The 22,916-nt window shown below is 36.4% G+C and overlaps 1 protein-coding gene across 1 annotated transcript in view; it reads right to left on the bottom strand.

Annotated features, from left to right (window-relative positions):
• niban2b (niban apoptosis regulator 2b) overlaps nucleotides 1-22,916 on the bottom strand; it is a 44,181-nt gene that overhangs the window by 2,077 nt on the left and 19,188 nt on the right. Inside the window, exons 6-13 of the mRNA XM_083526848.1 lie at nucleotides 13,911-14,026; nucleotides 8,336-8,440; nucleotides 7,946-8,108; nucleotides 6,008-6,195; nucleotides 5,382-5,537; nucleotides 2,534-2,647; nucleotides 1,498-1,605; nucleotides 1,270-1,381 (exon numbers count right to left, since the gene is read on the bottom strand). Coding sequence (XP_083382974.1) covers nucleotides 1,270-1,381; nucleotides 1,498-1,605; nucleotides 2,534-2,647; nucleotides 5,382-5,537; nucleotides 6,008-6,195; nucleotides 7,946-8,108; nucleotides 8,336-8,440; nucleotides 13,911-14,026 — 1,062 coding nt within the window. The remainder of the gene's footprint in view (nucleotides 1-1,269; nucleotides 1,382-1,497; nucleotides 1,606-2,533; nucleotides 2,648-5,381; nucleotides 5,538-6,007; nucleotides 6,196-7,945; nucleotides 8,109-8,335; nucleotides 8,441-13,910; nucleotides 14,027-22,916) is intronic.

Below are 22,916 nucleotides of genomic sequence, written 5' to 3'. Positions count from 1 at the left end.
GGTTTTAATAACATTTTAAAATACATAAAAAATTAATAAAATCTGATCTGAAAAAGAAAAAAGGATGGTCACCATCTTACCGTCTAGTAACTGTTAAATACTCTTATAAATATTGGTAATGCTATTTTGTTCTATTGTGACGAATGAAAAGACAAGACAAGACATGTCAGCTCAGATCCATGCTGAAAGGGGAGGAGTTATTGAGTTTGATGGCCACTGGTAGGAAAGATCTCCTGCAGTGTTCAATAGGGAGCAGAGCTGACACAATAAACACTGACAGTATCACTGTGTTAATAATCAGCTTCAATGCATTTGCTAACAAGCTGATGTAGAGCCAATAAAAAAAAAATCTTAATTTGACATTTTCGTCCTGGAATGAGAGAAGGGTTAGTTCCTTATAGCCTGTTTATACCTGCTAGTCCTGATAATAAATCTATCTAGTGTGTTTATTCTAGGTTTTTGGCCTAGTGTGAGGATTCATGCAAACAAGTTCTTGCTACAGTTTAAATATATTTAGCTAGTAAACCGTTCCTAGACTTGAAATGTGAAGAGAATAGAACGTATTGCATGGAGTAATATTACAACCTCAAGGACAGGGCAATGAGTCAATATGATAACATCACAATGGAATTAAGTCACCGAATGCTTTTCTAAAAATAATCACAGATATCATATCATATACTTTTCAAACAAAGTCCATTAGGGAGAAGAACAAATAGATGACTGGATGATAAGTTCTGTTTGTCACAAACATTTCCTGTTTTTTCTTCTTCTCCTAATTCACCCATACAGAAGTTCAGGTCAGGTTTTTATTATGGAAGCCGCCTTTGCTGCCATTATTTTGATTTTTTATAGCTTTTTTCAGCTATTTATAATAGTTTGCTTGTGCATTTATAATCCTGTATATCTGCTGTTTTCTCCTGTGTATTTAATGCCATGCATTTCACCCACACCATTGGAGACTTGCATACTGTTCTGTGTTGCATCATGGTCCTGGAAAAACATTTTGCTCCAAACTGTGTAAGCTATATAAAGGAATTATAACAAAATCCCACTTGATATGACTCTAAATCTTTTTTTCCCATTTACCACCTCACTGTGGAATTCTCCAGTCTGGTCATGCCGTTATTACAGGACCCTGTGAATGACTTACTATATATAAAATACATTATTATTTCCACATTAACTCAATCACAGGGTCCTGTAATCCAGGCACTTCACACAAACACCTTAAAAACGATATGTATCTAGTTGGTGTCTATGCCTTACCCATCATGATGTCCTTCATGACTGTCTGGAGCACTACCTCCTCAAAGATGTTCTCAATCAAGATGAAACGGGAGAAATCTTCAAAGATCAGCTCTTGGAAACGAGGAAGGTCCTACAGACAAACATTAGATTCAGTATACTAATGACACAAAATGTATGTGTAGTAAAGAGAGTATTTAATATATGTATGTGTGTGTGTGTGTGTGTGTGTGTGTGTATGTGTCTTACAGCAGAGCAGGATGGAGAGAGCTGTTTCAGCATGTAGGGGATAAAAATCTGGAGAAGAGCCTCTCTGAAGAACCTCTTACGCACAGTGCTGCTGTCATAATCATATTTCTAGAAAGGCGAGTAAAACGTTAAAATGAAACATGATGTATTTGTGTAGTCATTTCCAGAATTACTACTAAGGAAATTCTTCTGTGGGGGAAAAAAAATTAGCATTCTAATAAGAATTTCTAAATGTCGAAAAGACATTATTTGCATTCCAGAAATATACGGTCAGTCCATAAAAATAAAAATAAAAGCCTACTTGTCACATATACCCCAACTTGTTAAGAAGCTGGTGTCAGAGCACAACATCAATCAAGAGGAGAGATGGTTAAGGGCCTTGCTCAAGGGCCCAAACAGTGGCAGCTTGGCAGTGTCGGGGGTGGAACCCCCAACATTCTAGTTAGTAACCCAGAGCCTTAACCACCGTGCAACTACTTACCTCACCTGTAGATACACTATATGGTCAAAATTAAGACACTTTTCCAGCCGTATGCGGTTCTTCCCTAAACCTGTTTCAGCATGATACCCCTGTGGCCAGAGCAAGCTGCATGAAGGTATGATTTACATGGAGCTGAGTGAAAGATCTTGAGTGGCATGCTATAGAGCTCTGACCTCAACCCTTTTCAGCACCTTTGGCATGCATTGGAATGCTGACTGCAAGCCAGGTCTCATCACCCTACATCAGTAGCTGATTTTACTAACACCCTCGTGGCCTGAAAGAGCACAAATCTCCACAAGCACAATCCAAAATCTAGCAAAACATCTTCCCTATAAGATTGGAGGTTATTAAAACAGCAATCTTATTTAAAACATGATCTTATTGTCAGGTGGTGATAAACATTTGTCCATATGTGCATCTGAATTACAACCCTTTTTAATACAACAATTCTATGAACAACAATATACAATGTTGAATATTTACTGTTATGACACAAAAGATACTCATTATTTTAGTAATCCAGAACTGACAGATCGATATCATCAATTAATTTACCTTGATGACTCGGTCCTGGGACCGCTGGATGATCTTGCAGGGGTCTTCCTCCTCATGACCCTCCAGACTCTGGTGGAGAAGCTGCTCAAACGTGTAAACAGCATCGTCCATTTGCTGGGATGAAGAAGATGGACAAAGACATGTACATGAAAAGTCTAAATATTATTGTTAATACTTGTTTGTATTTCCGAATGTATTGCATAAACAAGGATCGAATAAATTAACTAGAAATTAAGTAATTGAATTATTTTTTATTTGTATAGCACTTATAACAATATACATTGTCTCAAAGCAACTTTACAGAGATAAAGAATCAGAATTAATCCCATAGGAAAATTGTTTGTTTGCAGTTGCTCACAGGAAAAGTAAAGTTTAAATAAATAAAAAAAAAAGTTAAGTTTAAAAATAATGAACTATAAATAAATATACATATATAAAGTATATATTAAGTGAATTGAAAATGTGTAGCACATAAAATGGAATTTGTAGCAGCAGTGAAAAACAGATGGCAGAAAAGTCAGACTACAATAATAGTTGCACATGTATCTAATTAATATTATTGCACTGAGATTATTGCACATGACTGCCCAAGGTATTAACAATATATGAGTGTCATTAAAATATGTAAATACAACTATATCTATATTATCTATATCGCATAACATCTATATCGTGGAGCAGCTGTGGAACACTCAGAACACTTGAGTAGAAATGATCTCCTGTGGTGCATCAGGGTTGTATGAGTCTGTCACTGAACGTAGTCCTCAGACTCATAGTGGATATAAAGTTGTATAAAAGAATATATAAGTTTATTGACTATAGATTTGTTTCTTAAAATTAAAATGTAAGATACTAGGGCTAATGTATCGTTTCTTCTTATTATTTTATTTCATTTAGAGTTTTATTGCAACACTTCATTGAAAATAGTTTAGCAAAGCATTGGTTAAAATTATGACCTCTGATTAAACCTTTAATCCAGTTTTAATTCAGTTTGTCGGTCATTATGGGATTACGTGTCCTAAAGTACACCCAACATCTGCTCCGTTCACAATTGCAGATACTAAACTTCCCTAAAAAAATAAATAAAAATACACCATTCTTTAATTATCGATTGCTTTATCAGTGATAGTTTTCCAACTGCCTCAAACCAGATTTACAATAACATAGGGCCATTTTACAAATTCAAACCAAGCTGCCAAGTTTAAAACTTGAAATCTGGCATATGAGCTACTGTGATTTAAATTACAGCAATAAAAAGTTTATTGTAAAACTAAAATTTAAATTAATGATGGTCTATTTTTTATGATCCTAACAACACATTATTGGTCAGAATTAAACAAATGCACTCCTGAGACACTCCTGTGGCACCATTTGCCTTTTACTTTCAACTGTAAGGAAAAGCCAGAAATGAAAAAGAAAATGATATACTAAACTGCCATCAGCACTGGAAAGAACAATGCTGATTCTTTATTCTTTATATACTTATTTATTTAATGTCTGACCAATTAGTTGTTTTTAAGGCAAGAAAAAAGCTTACTCTTTTGATCTTAACCCATTTATTTGGCCCAGGACTGTACATGCAATCCTAATCCCAATTTTAAAACAAGATTAAGTTTTATGTAATTAAATAATTACAATAAAAACCTTTTCAAAACTGTAATATGACATTTTTGAGAAATAATCAAAACACATTATTTCACATCTCATTTGACCAACAGGGTGCGCCCGCACACAATCATTTGCATAGTTGGGATTCGTGTGAGAAACTTGTGATCCTGCCCTGACTGAAAAAAAAACAAAACACACACACTGCATGTTCAGTCTTGTGTCACCACTCCCATGACTCAAACACCATGTTCCCTGACTCTATTGAAAAAATGTCTCCCTGTTCTGCTTTCAAACACCTACACTTAGAGAATGCTTTCTTGAGACCAGTACAAAGTCATTTTATATCCATATATTTATTCCAGATTAACATAAGGCATTGTAACAAAACCTTGTAATGATAAGAATTTGGAAAGTCTTCCAGCATGAGAAGTTACAAGGCAATGAAATTGTCTAAGACTTGTTAAACAAACAACAATAATAATAATAATAAAAAAAAGTCACTATATCTCAATGATTACACGATTACGATGGATATTATATTTCCAGCCAGTAAGCTGTCAGAGCTGCAGTTAGGTAGACGATTAATCAGCACCCTCCAACCAATCAGATTTGAGAATTCAACATTTTGAATTCAAAATGCATTTTGGCTCTTGATAGCTTGATATTGCTCACAGAACAGTACAGCTAACAGGAAACTAATACATAGATTTTTTTTTTTTCTCCAATGTTCATTTTACTAGTTATTTTTTCTAATAGTTATTAGGCTGCTTGATGAGTTACTTAAGTTGAATCATTTTGATTCCAAAATCTAAATTTTAAGTCGATTTGTAACATTTTGATAGTGGAAAGATCAGGAATGAAAATATCTAGAGCTGTAGTCGAAAGACACTATGATTGAACACAATCATAAAATGTTCATGAAATAAATAGATCTTTTGAAGAGAGTCTTGTGTGATTTATTTGACAGTTTAAGAAGTTCCTGGCTGCAACCAAAAGTGGTAGAACATATTTATCACATTCTTACTTTCTCTTCAAAGTAACACAAAGACATACCATATATCTCTGTGGAAAACATAACCGTTTAGTCTTCATGAGATGTGTGTTTGAACACTTCTTAAAATGACCTTAAATGGACCTTAACCCAAAAATAGCTCTAATTTGGTGATGATAAATTATGCATTTTTTCCCCCCGTGCAGCTCTGTTACTACAGGATCGCCCTTGTAGCGGAGCAAGACTCACCTCTCTCATGAGGATCTGAGCTCTCTGGACGAATACAGACGGACTGGTGACATCGAAGCGCTGCTGCAGGCCCTCCAGACTCAGCTGCTCCACCTTCTCATAGCAGCACTGCATTTTCACTGGATGGTAGGCCAGCATGGAGATCTTCTCCATATACTGCAGGGGAAAGAAAAAACCCCACAAAAATAAGCTCTTCTTCCAATCAAAAAGTCAAAAATATATTATTTCACAGCAGATCTTGTTTAAATAAATAAATATGTTGATCAAGTTTCTATAATATCAGATCTGAAAATTACATTTAATACATTTCAACACAGTCTCCAGGACTTTGTGGTCAGTATCAAGACAGGTTGCACTGTGGCTGCTTATTACTGCAATAACCTTAGAACAAAATATGTCTTGTCTCTTTTAATTCAATAATAATAACATTTATTTATAAATGATTAAAAACTGACATCATTTCTAAATTACACCCTCCTGTCATGCAAAAGGAATGAAAAACACTTCCAAGACATGCTGCTATGAAAAAATGATAAAAAAAAAATCTGCAGTGTTATGCCCTCTCTATCCAAAGGTCCTAAAATAAAAAGGTTGTTCCAAGATCCCCAGGATTGTGTTTCTCTCACCTCTCCCAGTTTCTCTTTGCTGCCGCCGTTCAGCAGGTTCTTGCTCATATCCACCAGCTCCCTGAAGAAAACATCACGCACCTCAAAGAAGCCTCGGCTGGTAGGTTCCATCAGGGCCTCTAGGATGGAGCTGATGTAAGGCTCGATACTCACCTTCAGGAGCTTCTCAGCCTTAGGCAGCACCAGAGCTAAAAAAAACAAACAAAAAACAACATCATACATTTAAAGGAATAATAGCATGTTCTAATTTCCACTTAGCTCAAATGTAGCGAACTAGCCAAAAGACCAAACAGGAAACTGAAGCCTCCTTCAACTCAAATCTGTCACAGTGCAGAAATATCAATGTTTGCCGCAATCTAGAACATAGTCAACTATATTATTATATATATACATGAAATTCCACGAACGAGAGTTAATGTCAGCAGTCTTCTACACTGACTCAGGACTACAGTTTGCTTCTGATCACCATCACTGCACACCTCAACATCGTTTATATATAATAAATGGACATTCGGTGCAACCCAGATGAGGACTTGTTCTCTCTCGAGTCTGGTTCCTCTCAAGGTTTCTTTCACCGCCTTCAAACACCAAGAAAAAGGCCTATTCCATGTCATACACAATACTTTTACATTTTTAGTGGAACATTAGCTTTTTGGCAGATAAAAGATTAACCTTTAATGTTTTTTTTCCCCATTTTAGATATGTAAGTAAATACAGATTGATCTTCCCCCCTCTAAATTCTTTAGAAATTATTCTGTAAAGAAATTTAAATTATGCTTTAGTCACCTGTTATTGCAAAATCAAACCAATATCTTTGAAATGATATGGTCACTTATCAGGCAGTGACCTTCGAACCTGTAATGTTGTGTGTGTTCAAAATCAGAATCAGGGTTATTGGCCAAGTGTGTTGACACACAAGGAACTGGGTTCCAGCTGTTGGTAAATTTAAAAAAGTACAGACATATATAACACAATACATTTAGAAAACTATAAAAAACACACAATACGAGACAATATAGACAGTACGAGTATTAAATAGAACACAATATACAGAGTATACGACAGATCAGCAATGTACGTTACGTGTGAGAGTGCATGGTAGTGCAAATAGCAGTATTGTGTGTCACTGGTTTATTGTGATGTGGTGTTTGTAGGGGAGTAATGATTCGAATAAAACCTCAAGTACAACCAGTCCATCATTTCACCCATGACTTGCTCATGATCAAAAATCAATTTAAATCACAGTGCCATCTGGTGGCTCCACCCTGTCTGCTGTTATGCATTAGCACTACATGACACACCACACCAATCTATTCACTTTTAAAAATTCCTTATTTGCTAGTCTTCTGGGAAGATGTTCCACAAAATTTGGGGTGTGCTTGGGGTGATGTGTGCAAAGTCGACACTGATGTGAGGTGAAGAGGTCTGGGGTTCATTCAGCCTCTACAGCAGGCAAGATCTTCCACTTCAACCCATGCAACCCAGATCTTCATGGAGCTGGCTTCGTGCACAAGGGCACTGTTCTCCAATTTCATGTAAAGGAGAAACATAAAATGGTACAGCATCCAAACATATCCTATACAATTGTGTGCCTCCAACTTTGTGTTTATTTAGCAGCATGAAGTCCGCTGTTAGCTCACAAACACACATGGATGGCTACTGATGCTAAGATTTTGGGCAGCATGGTACCTCACCCCACCACACACACACACCCTCCACCTTCCATGACTACAGGGTGTTTCTTTCTGCAAACTGTACACACGTGATCTCATAACTACTCATGGAATGTAGTCCTTCAGCTCGGGTTTCGCTTATTGAAAACAGCACGAAATATAAAATGTGGGTTAGCAGGCCACCAAGCCAAATTGTGCGCAAGGTACATAAGTGAGGACGCATTGGGCAAAAAATGTACGAGTGTGTTTACATATCCAGCATTACCTCTGATTTTGCTGGTCACATGCTCTTTGGAGGTGATGATCTGGTCCATGTCTTTGCGTATGGAAGCCTCCAAAGGGGGACGTCCTTCCTCACAGCTCTGCACTATGGCCTCGTATTGAGACTGTGTCTGAGTCTGAACCAGGCTGTACACGGCATCTGCGATCTGATCACATCACATCACACACACACACACACACACACACACACACACACACACACACACACACACACACACACACACACACACACACACACACACACACACACACACACACACACACACACACACACACACACACACACACACAGTATTGGAGTTCAATATTAACACAGCCCTGCAAACCCATCCATTTTAATAGTGCTGCTAATTTCAGTCAATTGTTCAATTACCAGCGTCCAGTTCTTCTGCCTTTCCTGCATCTTGCCCTTCAGCCGTGGACTGATTAAATCTCTTAGCTCAGGAAGCAGCTTCTCCATCACCAGGTTAGCCAGGATCTGAAAAAAGAACAGACCTGATAATTAAAGTAAAGTTTCTTCCTTTATATTTACACAATAACACTTTTCATTATACAATGGAGGGCTTCAGATACTAAAGCTACACCCTCTCACTTAACAACATGTCAATTTGATGCTAGTGTTGAAAACGTAGCACAATGCTAAAAAATTATATCTGAAAGCAGTTCTGCAAGTCAAGGCAAGTAGGCTTTATCGTCATTTCAACCCAATACAGTGCAGTACACAGTGAAACAAATCAATGTTTCCACCAGAACCAAGGTGCTACAGCAAACAACATAAACAACATTCTTACTTGTTAGCAAGAGAATGGTGCACATAATAAAGACCAGACCCAAATACGCATTCTTTACAACCGTCCTGAACAGAAAAGGCAGATGAGCTACAACAAAAGAACACACAGGGTTCCCCTTCGGTCAGCCAAGAATGAAAAACCCATGCTAGAATAGCCTTCAGATCACCAAAACGTGGACAGCTGAAAACCTAAAAACATTGGTCTTTTTCTTATCCAACAAACAATTTGTACTTAAGTACAAAATGTTCCATCATGCCTGAGGGTCAAATTCCCACAAATCTCTGAGAACACAAAGGATTACTGTTCAACTTGTGCATCTGCTGAAGATACTAGAGACTAATATTGTGATGATTATGATCTACAGGCAGCATTTTCATCACCAAACAGTTCTTCTCTAAAAAAAGATCTACAAGTTAATGCAAGACTTTTTAATATTGTGTACAAGTTGTGATGATTCATTGTCATCATGCCATAATCCTCTCGGACAGCAAATAAAATCATGCAAGTCTGGGTGTTTCAGGCCAGTACAGTAACCACATGTTAAAGTTACGAGTACACGGCTCTATACTGAGCGCCGCTTCACCAATTCAGGCCACGCTACAAGCAAATAGCGTTATGTAACTGTTAAAGACCACACCTGTACTCCTCTCTACTTACTAACATCTACCTGTTCATACCATAGTGTTGTGTGTGTTCATTTTTGCAACATTTACCTCATAACATGCATGGTTTCAATTGAAATTTATGTTCTTTGGGGAAAATTGGGTTTAATCTTTAATTTTGTAGGAAGAGACTGTAAACGCAACAGTATTAGATTCTGTAGAAACCAATGAAACCAATACAAATTGTTTCTATTCCAATAATAGCGTGTTCTGGCATGTTTTTATTTTGTGTTCCCAATTGGCCAGAAAATATTTGTGTGCCTTTTGTAATTATTAATAAAATACAGAATGGTGCTAACAAGTAAGCATGAGGTCCTCTGTCCTGGAGGCTTTCATTCAGTCTTATTGTTAATGTTACTCCACTGTACATGGATTATATTCTCCCTGCAGGTGAGCTATTACTATAGAAACAATACGATTACATAAACCATTTATGCTTTAATAGAAAATAAACAAACACCTTTTTGAACCAATCCGATTCCAGAATTCAGCAAGACTGCAGTATGAAAAATTATCTGGTCAAACAGATCAACTGTTATTCAACATCTAAAGAATTTCACTGTGCTGTAATGTACATTTAACAAATAAATGCTATTCTATTTCCCTGATACAGTCACAGAGCTGGAACAAACATGCCTAAGGGCTGAGGAGATCACTGCATTATGAAGTGATGAGCCCTCAGTTCAGCAGAATAACTTTAAGCACAGACACAACACAAATGCTTTACACAATTCATTCAAGATTCACGAGTTTGTCACATGTACACTGTTACAGACAGACATTTTTACTTGGTGAATCCTCCAAGCAGCCTATGACAAATTACGGACATAAAAAGACCTAATCATAGATCTAATCAGATATGTAATTCACATTAGGCTGTCAAACTGAACAGAGAGTCGTTGAACCAGTGTAGATAGATTACTCAAGCGATCATGTAGAGCCTGATTTTAAAGCCACAGTGTTCCCAGGTTTTAAACAAGTCCAAGACAATGTGGTTTTACAATTATAAATCAGAATACTCAGCACATGTGAGCCTGATATCTGAAAAGTTATCCAATATACATCATAAATAAAATCATATATACAACATAAAATATACAGTATAAAAATTAAATTATGCTGTTTTTATTTGCAAACATTGTCAAAAGGTGCTTTGTTCCAAATCAAGTTTCTTAAATATTTCCCAGTAAAGATCTGCATTACTGAGCACAATGCAAATCGCATCTCGTTGCATAGACAACCAGTGTTGTGCTAGTTACTAAGAAATAGTAACTAGTTACAGTTACTAGCTACTTTATTCAAAAAGTAACTCAATTACTTTGTTGATTACTTACACCAAAAAGTAATGCGTTACTGTTAAAAGTAACTTTTTTGTTACTTTTTTAAAAGAACATTATTTAAATGTTCCCATTAATGCCCTTTTATGCGTTATGATCTATACAAACACAAAACTGACTTAAACACAAAGTCATTTTTAAACACTATTTTATTAAAGTCAGACCAGCACACACTGAATATATCACAAGGATTTCTGAAATAAATAACAAAACAAGCTGAATAATATATTCACAATCAAAAACTAAAGTGGCTTCTGCATCATAAAAGCTGTTGTGTTGAGCTCTTAACAATGTTCCTTTCACAGCTGAAGTATGAAAACTATCAACAATGTAGCTTCTAGCTTCGTCGAGGCATGGAGTTTTTGGAGGAGCTTCGACAGATTGGAGTTGCTGCTATTGCAGTAGATACAACCTTCAAACCAGAAAGACACAGCTTACATTTGACTAAAAGGTTTTTGTCTTTATGCTCAACTAAAGTGAAATAATGAGCATATTTCCACTTTGAGAAACTCGTCTTGCTCTCGCCTCGACTCGCCATTACTGCAGCACAGACCTGAATAAACGGAGACACGCCCACAGTGCATCTCCTTCGTGTTTACAGTGGTTCATCCACCAATCCTACAATGTGTCGCTGCTGTAAACAGGTTAGACTGTAGGCTAGACTTTAGTTAAAATTTATTAATTTTAAAAATTAACGGGTAACGCACCATACGGTAACGGTAACGGAGTTACTGTATTTAAAAAGTAATGCGTTACAGTATTAGTTACTGTCAAAAGAAACTGCGTTACAGTAACGCTTTACTAGAAACTTTACTAGAAACGTATTTTCCCAATATTTTGATGCTTCTATAGCAACATGGCTAAAGCAGAAATTAAATTGTTTTTTCCACAGGTGTTCCATAATATTAGACGAATCTAACATAAATGTTATAGTGGAGGAATAAAAGGTGTTCAGGGCAGTGACAGTAACTATATTTCTTGTTGCACCACCATTATTATTATGTTGTATGTTTTATAATATATCATGTATATGGATATGTATTATCGTATTTGTGAATTTCTGCATTGGGATGAGTGAGTGAGTGAGTGTGTGTGTGTGTGTGTCTGTCTGTTTGTCTGTCTAAGTATGTGTCTGTCTGTCTGTCTGTCTATGTATGTGTCTGTCTGTCTATGTATGTGTCTGTCTGTCTATGTATGTGTCTGTCTGTCTATGTATGTGTCTGTCTGTCTGTCTGTCTGTCTGTCTGTCTGTCTGTCTGTCTGTCTGTCTGTCTGTCTGTCTGTCTGTCTGTCTGTCTGTCTGTCTGTCTGTGTATCTGTCTGCACACCAACTACTGTTGGCCTCGTATTGAGTGAAAAAGTAAATGCGTCAATATCTTACACAGCCATCAAAACAAACCTTTTGCACACAGCTACACATGTGTCTGAGGAATAAGCCTGATTGAAAAATACCTACAGGGATCTTGGTTTCTCTTTCACCCGCTAAAAGCCGTATCTAAAATGAAATCCTTGCACAATAAGGGGAAATGAGCTCAAAACAGTCAAGTAGGCTGTAAATAACCTTATTGCTTAAAAAGTATGTGATTAGGCATTAGGTCAGTGTCGTATGGGGTAATTTGCACAAAAGAAACTGTAAATGACTCAACTTAACTTTCACTTCTCAGCAACAATGAAGGTAGGATCTGGATCACATGGTGTATACAGGAAACACATTACCAAGGTAATTCCTGATAAACAGTCGACCCTGCCCTGTTAATAATACACATCTGACCGAGTTTAACACAAAGCTCTGTGCACAAGACTATGCTGCTTGTAGCGCCTCATTAGAAGCTGTAATGACATTTATTTGTAGCCCATTATGACTCGATTTATGGCAGTCGGGATAAAGTGACCTCCAGTTACCCTTCCTTCCTTCCTACAGAAAAGCAGAGGTGCAAAATTCAGCATTGTGTAAAAACAGAATGAAGCACTTTGTCTGCTCCATGTCAGAACACATGTGTATATGTACTGCTAAACCGGAGATGACCCTAAATCCATTCACAAGTCAGGAACTACAAAAATTATCTTCTTTATTAAAATAGATTAGGCTAAATTACTGTAGTTATAAAGAAGCTAGATACTTTAGAAGAAAAAAATAGTATGTGGATTTCCAGGAAACAGACAATTTAGCACCAACGGTTCTTTTCCTCTCCTGATAACATTTTCTATAGAGAATTTCACCACCAGTGAAGTTTTAGTCTATGAGCAGTTGTGTTCTGTACATCAGCAATGTATACTGGTCAGCAGTTTTACATATTCCTCTTAACATGTTTCACTAACATGCTAGGTGCCATTGTGTGCTACTGCTATTCTTTATGAAGCTTATGAAACTGGCTACTGATAGGTCTAACTGATACTGAATGTGTTATAGTGGTGCTTAAAACACCCACAAAAAAGTGCTAAGCAATTTAAATGAGCATACTTCATTATTCCAATGTTCACTAAACTTGACCAAGCGGAAAACAAGCCAAGAAGATAAAGAATATTTGTAATAGAGTTTAAAGTTAGAGTTTTTTGGGGTTTTTTTCTCAAATAAATACATTAACAAATAAACACAAATCAATATTAATGTGCTTTTTCATTTTTAAAACAAGAATATTTTGTCTATTTTGAACATTGCAATATATTATGCGTAATTTCTTTAGGTCAGGGGTTCCCAATACGTTGACTGCGATTTACCGGTCGATCGCAAAGGTAGCGTGGGTAGATCGCATGACATTGAAAACATAGATATTTATTTATGCATTTTTTATAGTAGGTAGATCATTTTGACTTAGTCATTTTATAAGTAGCTCGCATGCTAAAAAGTGTGTGCTTCAGGTCAAATATCAAACTTATTGAATGGATAAGAATCTTGATTCTTATGAACCTAACCGTCTACATTAGGGCAGTTTAAAAAATATGTCCATGAACTTGGAATTAAAATATTATCAGTAATATTGAGGCACCATAAGGACAGTCCTAATTGCCAGTGGGTAAATATGGAAAAATTCATTTTTATGCACAGGAGAAAAATAAAGCTCCAGTATGTACTCATCTAATCCTAATACTAAAATCTTTTAATACAAATGCAAATAAAACAAGGCAAAAAAAAAATGTTGAGGGTGTGTATGTGTTACCTGAGAAGGTACACCACACATCATGTCCCAGGTGCCGTACTGGCCTTGGGCCTGTCGATAAAGTCGCACTGCATCTGTAAAAGCTGGGGTCTGAATCTTACATTCTTCTGATAGACCTGTAAAAGAACCAGAGAAATAAACAGGGTCAGAATGAGATCACCACCACCATCACTAGATTTCTTCATAAATTACAGTCGTCACTAAACAGTGTCCTATTTTTTGTCATTTGGAGTATGATGATTTGAAGCCATGCCTAAATTTATATAGGTAAACTATCTCTATAGGAACTGAGAAAAACAAACAGAGAGAGAGAGAGAGAGAGAGAGAGAGAGAGAGGATTCACTCCTCCCTCCCTCCCTCTCTCTCACACACACACACACACACACATATATATATGAATCATATGACTTGCTATTTAGGTCAAAGAAGCAGCTCTTATTGTTCTTTAATTCTGTCACCTAATCTACAGCAAAAACAAGCAAATAACAAGCTTTACTAGTTAGAAAGTTGACAGTAGTTATTGTGTTGTTATGGTCACAGTCTGCATGTCACATGATCCCTTTTTCCATATCAGCAAAAAAGATGCTCCGGATAGCACTATTTATGAACAAACAAAGCCAATTATTTTAACAGTTCTACCTTTACAAAAGACTGTTTCTCTGTCAGAAGTGCTTCCGTACGTTTATTGGGGTTATACACCTTTAAAAAGAGGCCCACAGTGGAACGCTAAGTTTCTGTTTTAAGGAGCTGGCCCATAATGTACTTGTGGATATGATCTGTGACATCTTGTGAACAGGTGCAGTTTTTCACAGTGTGTTTATTACAGTGGTATTTAGTAGAAAAAAAGGCCTCCGGGGTTTTTTTGTTTTGTGTCTCTGGGGAAACTAGTAAAAAAAAACCTACTATGAAGAGCAAGATTTTGCTTTCAAAGTAGGACCCTCAAGGAACCCTTAAAGTAGGAAAACTCAGTACCACATGTCTCCACTTTTAATAAATCCTACAGTCCTCTTACAAAGTGTAAGGACTGTAGTATCTGAGAAATTGTAACTTGGGTGCTGTTTTAAATATGTTGTGACTTGGTTCCCAAAAAAGGCCTCTAAAGGGAAGTGCACAGCGATAGAATATAAACACGTATTAGAGTGAACACTGAAAATGAAACTCTCTTACTCAATCATGTCCGCACATACACATCCACACCCACACCTAAACACATCCACACCGACACACTGCACAGCACGACCACAGGACATTCCAGTTGTGGGACCCGCTGCCTCTGTGGTTTCCATGTGGAATTATCAGCTAAACAGTTACGGTTCTACATGCAAATTCAGACTCCATTAGAGGATTGAGGGTTTGAGACATAAAATAATAGCCAGATGTCCATTATTTGTTTCAACCGCTTGTGTTTATTGATGGCGACAGTAAATATATATCAATAATTAAAATACCAGCTCGCATGCTTTGTGTGTGTGTGTGTGTGTGTGTGTGTGTGTGTGTGTGTGTGTGTAACTGGTGACAAAGAGGGGAAGTAAGTTGGAAGTGGGCTGGGTGTGGGGCTTGGAGGAGTGTAGACAGGAAGTTACACACAAACATGCAGTTGTGCTGAGCTTAAGTGTGTGTATGTGTGTATCCATTCATGCATGGCAAGAGGGCATATCCCAGAACATGGGTGGAGAAGGAAGCAAAAGTGTATTTCGGGGTATTCATGCAAAAATTGTAATGGGCCAATTACGTACAAGACAACATTAATGTCTATAAAGCAGCTGACTTGATTGGATATAGCAACAGATTAGTTTACAGCTATAAATATAGATAGTACATACATAACCGTTTTTGTTTTGTGGCAGTGTTTCACATTGCCAGTTTTTAATAGTGCTATTATTATCATCTCCTCTGTATTTAAAACGATGCTCAGATAAAACAACAAAACTGCATAGGCTACATTCAAGCATTCATCTTTACACATCATTTCAATCTTTTACGTTTTAAAATAAGCCAACATGCCAGCATGTTGATCAGAAAAGGGAGAGTAAATAGAAAAATCTCTAACCATATTTATGGTCTGATGTGCTGCATTTAGCTTCAAGTCCAGGTCAAAATATTTCACTTCATTTTAGCATGCAAAAGGAAGTACTGTAAGTATGCTAAATATCTTAAGCCCTTTTGTATCACTGGATGAACCGCTACAGAGGATTTGGTTGAAATACAGATAAGCATTTCTGGAAACTTCACTGCTACAGTTTAGTTACACATTCACGGTTGGCCGATTGTAATGCTTTACTGGGTTCACATCTGGACCACAGTTCACCACTTGACAACCCCTGCTCTACTGCATATACCATTCATATGCTAATCTGAAAAACGCCTGATAGGAAATGGTACAAAAAAGAACATATCTGTTACATATTCATAGTCATTTTATAAACATTGCCCATGTAACATAACATTAACAATGCTTTTCTCTCCGTATTCTCTTCCTCTTCATACGCGGGTTATGGCATGAGTGCTATTTGCAGTTAATTTTCTCCATGTTATTTGTTCCTGTTTGTTTCAAAGCAAATTTATGTTACTAAGTGCAGACATTAATCCGTTTAATCCCACCAGTCACAAATGTGCACAAAAGGTAGTAAAAGGAGTTGAACAGATGTTTATTCATTATAAATAAAGATTGTGTTCTGATAAAGGCAGAGTTGGATTTGGTGCTTATCCAGGGACATTTGAATGTGATGCAGAATTAGATAAATTATTGAGACCTAAATGCAATGTAGAGTAGCCAGTCCACCACTAAGCATGTTTTTGGAAAGCAAAGGGGAACCAGAGAACCAAAAGGAAAAGCAAGGACATGTAAAAGAACATGCAAAACTCAAACCCAAACCCTGAAACGGTCAGGCAACAGTCACAGCACCACTGTTCTTTTCAAACTATGCAAAATATGCTGTAGTGGTTTCAAATTATAATTTTAGTAGAAATGGTCACATGACCAGTGCCATGTGAATATTTTTTAAACTTGTACTTATGCATGTACTCTAACTGGAAGCTATGTGAGCGGAAATATGATCCAGATTGTAACACAGATACAGCTACCATATACTTCAAAGAAATATGACTTTTATTTATATTAAATAGACATGCTTTTCACCTAAAATTGAAATGTAAAACTGTGACTGTTCTGTCCACTACATTGGCTTAGGACTGTAGTTTTCATGAACAGTTCTGTATTTAAGCACCCATCACTGAACAGTACACTTCAACAATGATGAAACTATAATGACTGGAAATTCTGTGCAACCTCGATGTGGACAGGTTTTCTTTCGAGTCTGGATCCACTCAAAGAAACAAACGTTGAGGCACTAAACTTGTACATTGAACTTCATAACCTCTTTATCTCTGTAAAGCTGCTCTGGAACAACACCCATTGTTAAAAAAAACACTATACAAATAAATGGGAATTTAATTAGTTACTGTGAAGTCTAAAATATGTTGAAACAAAGGAGTCTAATTGACAGACTACACATACTTTAGAAAACAATTGTATAAAGGAGAATAATAGGATTTTAACCAGAAAAATAGAATTCCTACTTTTGAGATTTGCTTACTCCTATTCACATCACTTTATCTTGATGTTTCCCAGCTGTTGGTACAAGACAGATACAGGCCTAATTACCCAAGACTGCAGCTTGACCAAGGGCCTGGGAAATTAATTGACCTTAGAGATTTTATTGGGGCCACAGTGTAGACAGGGTGTAGCTCAAACACAGCGAAAGTTCTCACAGCTAAGTTCTGTTAAAAACACACACAATCCAGCTGCTAAATTGCAAATCACAGTAAGTTGCTGTTTATAAACAGATCTGGGAATTTGGCCCTAGATTGTGTACCAAGATGAGACATTACCCACCATGATTTGAAAAACAATTAGGAGTGTCTACTCTTCTTACACCACAGCACTGCTGAATTCTCAAAACAGACTGGGTGGAAGGTGTCAATTAGGTTTCTATTAAAATAAACATGCTTATATTAATGCGCCAGTTCATAACAACTGTGAGTACATGACCTGTTTACGTTCAGATAAAAAGTTTTCAGCCAATTCCTCAGCTCAGGAGGCAAAGTATTGATTTAGTTGTTGACCTTTTTAAGAGCTTTCAAAATGGCAAAATATAATACCCTGGGACTTAAAAAGCGCACAATGCACCACAAAAATTAGGGAGCAACAATGCTCACTACTACACTTACTACTTTACTTGCTACAAATGACAACGTTTTCTGAAGCTCCTCAGTTTGCGAAAATCTCTCAGGCAACTTTGTTGTTGCAGCTATAAATTACAACTTTAGCAATTCTTCACTGTTTAAGTGGTCTTTACAGTTTAACCATTTTTTCCCCAAATCAATTAGTTAGCATTAGATACTGCTTGAAGTACCACGACATAAACCGGTGACAAAGCTAACAAATTTAAATAATACCAAAATTAAATATCATATGTTCAGGCTTTACAGTTACTAGTAAGGGAAATTATTTACTGAAAATAATTACTGGTAAGGTCATGCCACCTGAAACCATGTTTAGTATATTAGAGTCCTAGTGCACTAACATGTTATCTAGGGAGAAGATTGTGACGCACCCACCGATATAGTGAAGTTTTCTCTTAAGAGAAGTTTACTTTTTTTAAGGCGCCTCCAGGATCAGTAAGAGTCTGAGATAAAGCCTTTCATGTTCTGTGTAACGTTTTAGTTTTTAGTTTAGTTTTTTTAATCTCATTAACTTATAACAAGAGAAAAGAGAAGCAAGTCAGCAATGGTTCCCTGTAATTTCTATTAAAAAACAAACAAAAAAATACACAAAATTCATAATTGAATATTGCTATTTATAAATTGCTAATTGTCATTTATAATTCTCCTATAAAACTGCATGACCTGTTGCTTATTATTTTTTACTTAACCCACAGTTGATCTTATCATGAGATCCTATTATGAGTGCTTGACTTGGAGAATCCTTTGAGTCCAGAGTTTCTCTGATATCCATTCCTCCAATTTGCCAGCACATTTCTGAAGCACAGAAGCATTCCAGCAATAACACAACCCCCTGTTCAGTTCAGAAGAGCCTCTGAGAAAGTCGAGCCCAGGCCAGCCATGCTGCTGGAATGACTGATAGTCACATTCCTCTGCGTGTACTTCATGTATTGAGTTACGCACTTCATTCGGGTGTTAAAAGAGAGAAGCAGAGGAGTTGTGCAGATTTTCACACAGACCTGTCGACCTGCATAACTCACTGAACACGCTCCTTAATTATGCACTCAGACTCAGTTTTGCCGGTTCCATCCTCAGCATTCTCCTACTGATATACCCCATGTCCCTCCTCTGCATATGTCCAAACCATCTAAATCTCACCTCCCTCGCTTTGTCTCCAAAACGTCCTACATACGCTGTCCCTCTAATAAACTAATTTCTAATCCTGTCCATCCTCGTCACTACCAACAAAAATCTTAATGTGCATTACATAAAACACACAAATTTTAAAGGTACGACCTGCTAGTTTTTAATGGCCTCCATTGAAATCATCATCATAATCTGTCGAGATCATTTGCACTGCCCAATTTACTGTTTATGACCTTCACACTTTTAAAATGATAAATCCATATTTGAAAACGTATTGCATTTTGTCATGAAACATAAATTCAACTTGTGCATTTTTTATTCAGCAAAAAAGGATTGATAAAAAAAAATCAACAAGTCTTAAATAAGATAATGATTATGGTAATTAATAATTTTATCATTTAATATATTATAAAAATGTAAGGGTCCAAAAAAAAAAATGCACACAGGTGCGTATTAGGCATACTACACACCCACTACAAATCTAGAACCTTAGCGTATAATTTTATTTCACTGTTAAGAAAATCTGATATACTGTTTATCTTCAGCTTTTTTTTTTTATTTTAATATCCTAAATTATATGCTGCATAAAATAATAATTATTTGTGCATACAGAGCCTTTTCCAATAAGAGTTTGGAAACACCCACATCTTTAAGATGTTACCAGATTGACCACACTCACAGTTAATCATGGAGGTGGAAGCTTAATAGTTTGGTATTGTTTTGGAGCAGGGAAAGTTGGAGAATTATTTAGGGTGAAAGGAAAACTGAACCAACACTACTAACCAACGTTCCATAATTCAACGCCATGCAATTCCATGTGGACCATGTGGTGAATCTTGATCTCATTATATGAATAATTCTCGCCACCGGCTTGCTCATCAGGGACAAACTTACTCATAAAGAACATTCATTTTTAATCACCGCATTATCTGTGTAAAGCTGCTTTGAGACAATGTTCATTGTTTAAAGCGCTATACAAATAAAAATGAATTGAATTGAATATATTACATAAATTGTTGCATATAAACAAAAGGAACATACATGTCTCTCATAAACTATTAAAAAAGTAGGCGTTTCCAAGCTTTTGGCAGGCATAATACTTTGTATGCACTTTATATATTTACAAAATACTAAAGTAAAATTTATGGAAAAACAAAACTAAATTATAAAGTATGTGTCCAAAGTACAGACAACTAAGAATAAAGGATGGGATGCAAAGTTTAGGTTCCTTCTAATATGCAACAGTTTTTCAATGATATATTTTATTATCTAAAAAAAACTCCAGAACCTTCAAAATCTCCCAGCAAGCCTTACCAGACATGCTATAATTACAGATAAGATTAGGATTCAACACTTGTTTTCTTGCCTCAAGAATGCATTTGGCTTCACCTTTCATAGTGTCTGTGATAGAGGTGTGTAATGCAGCACTATTACTAATGTTGGGTGTGTCTGTAGCACAGCAATATAGTAAACTCACTACCAAATGCCTACCGAAGCATCCATGATCTTACACTGCACATCTGAGCAGCTTTCTAGTTCACACAAGCGATATAATTATGACTTCTGAAAAATGACAAGTCATTATTACCTAAAAAAAATGGAAGTGGACATGACTGGGTGAAATACATTCATGATAATGTGCCAATCATGCGAAACAAAAACAGTGCGATGGTGATGAGCTAAAAATGCAAAACTAAAAATCTCTAAAAGACAAAGTGTTTCCGTTGTGTTGGCAATGCGTAAAACCAGTCGATCTTAATTATGGGGCTGTGCCTAACATTTTGCCTGAACATGTTGCTTAAATGTGTGTGCTGTAGAGCCCTAGCAGAAATGAGCAAAACAAATATACGTCCAATGGATTGCACACACTCATTTTATAGCACCTTCAGTAGCGTACCAAAAAGTGTGTGCGTTTGTGTCTGTGTGTGTGTGTGTGTGTGAACTGTACACATCAAAGCCAGGCACTAAACAACATCAGAAATTTGAGATATTTCCTTTCAAGTCTTCATTTCTTTTAAATGGACAGAGTTAAATCCTAAAAATGCAATCTTAAGCCCCTTTTACAGCAATTCAAAGGCTTAAATCCAGAAACGGATTCACAGAGACACTTACAGAATCCCATGATGTCTATTTAATCATCTTTAAAGATGGCTGGATTAAAACACTGACATTCAAAGAAGGATAAACTACAAGAAGCCCTCGATTAATAGGGGTGGGGGGGTGTTTGTTAAAAACTGAGATCGATCTCAGGCCTTTTTTGGGAAAATTTGTGCTTAAGAAAGCATGCACATGGATACACACACACACACACACATTTTCCCACTGCCAGTGTGCATTTGCTTCGCTGTAGCCTCCCACCCAGACAGAATGAAGGAATCTGAACTCTAGCTGAGAGACAGAGAGAGGGGGGAGAGGGGTTCAGCTCTAGAATTTATAGAGCAGCAAAGCCACAAAGCTCGAAAGGCTGGCACATCCTATTTTCTCTCACATCCTAGCTATTCCCTACACACTTTTGATGAGGAAGCATAAAGTTTAGCAGCATGCTGTAAAGGTTAGTAAAGGCTAATCTGAATAACATTTGGAAATCATTTCATCTTATAATGATATATAATAAATTGATCCGCTGAAAGGTTTTTGCCTCTAACAAACATCATGTTTGAATTATGAGTGTCGAGTCACATGCGTTACATCTCAAAGTCTTATTATTGGCATAAAAGGAACAATGTGGGTTAAACTACACATACACAGGCATGTGCACACACACACACACACACACGCCTGTCTACATAAAATATACACTTACAGTGGTATAAACATTCATGATTTAAAATATATTTTAAATGCTTAGATGTTTCACTTAACACCAAACATGGCAATCTGAAAAGGTAACTTCTATTTAAAAAAAAAAAAAAAAAACCCTGTAACTTACTCTATGTTTTTATAATTTATGATTTGATTCGTATCTGTTTCTGATCATTGCTTATGAGGTGTTAAAAAAATAAAGTAGGCTGAAATAAATAATCTTAAACCAGTGGGATATAACTCCCTGACAGTCAAACTGAATCTACAGTCTGTGCTTTTCAAATGATGATACTGTTGCACTCGATTCTTATATGTAATCTGATTTGGATGTCAAAAACAATACGTTATGATGTCTTTTTTTATCTTTGAAAGACAGGAAGGCTCATTGCAATTTTCTGATACCAGACAGTATTTATTAGTTTCTTTTCTGTAGCAAAACGTCTGCTACTTTAAAACATAACTCAAATATATAAAAAAAATAGTCATCCCAAGAATGACTCAAATATTAGTTAGAAAGTGACAAAGAATGTTGTGAAAATCCAACCAAAGTCGAGCATTACTTTTCCCCCAGGCTCATATTTAAGACACTTTCAGACATACATTAACTATGAAGACATTGATGTCTCATCTATGCCAATTTCATTCATAAAAACATTCAAGTAAACTAGCAAATCCCTTATAGGAAAATTGTCCTGTATTAATAAAAAGGTATACTTGAAAAAGAAATAAGAAAAAGAAATGCATAGAGACAAGTGAGATAGATGACATTTGGATGAAAGATAAAAGGAAAATATACATTTTATACCTTTTAAATAGTTCATGTTAATAAATATA

The sequence above is a fragment of the Silurus aristotelis genome, assembly GCF_946808225.1.
Source record: "Silurus aristotelis genome assembly, chromosome: 23".
NCBI lineage: Eukaryota > Metazoa > Chordata > Actinopteri > Siluriformes > Siluridae > Silurus > Silurus aristotelis.
Note: the sequence above shows the minus strand (reverse complement) of the source record. Positions and strands in the feature narration are given on the sequence as shown.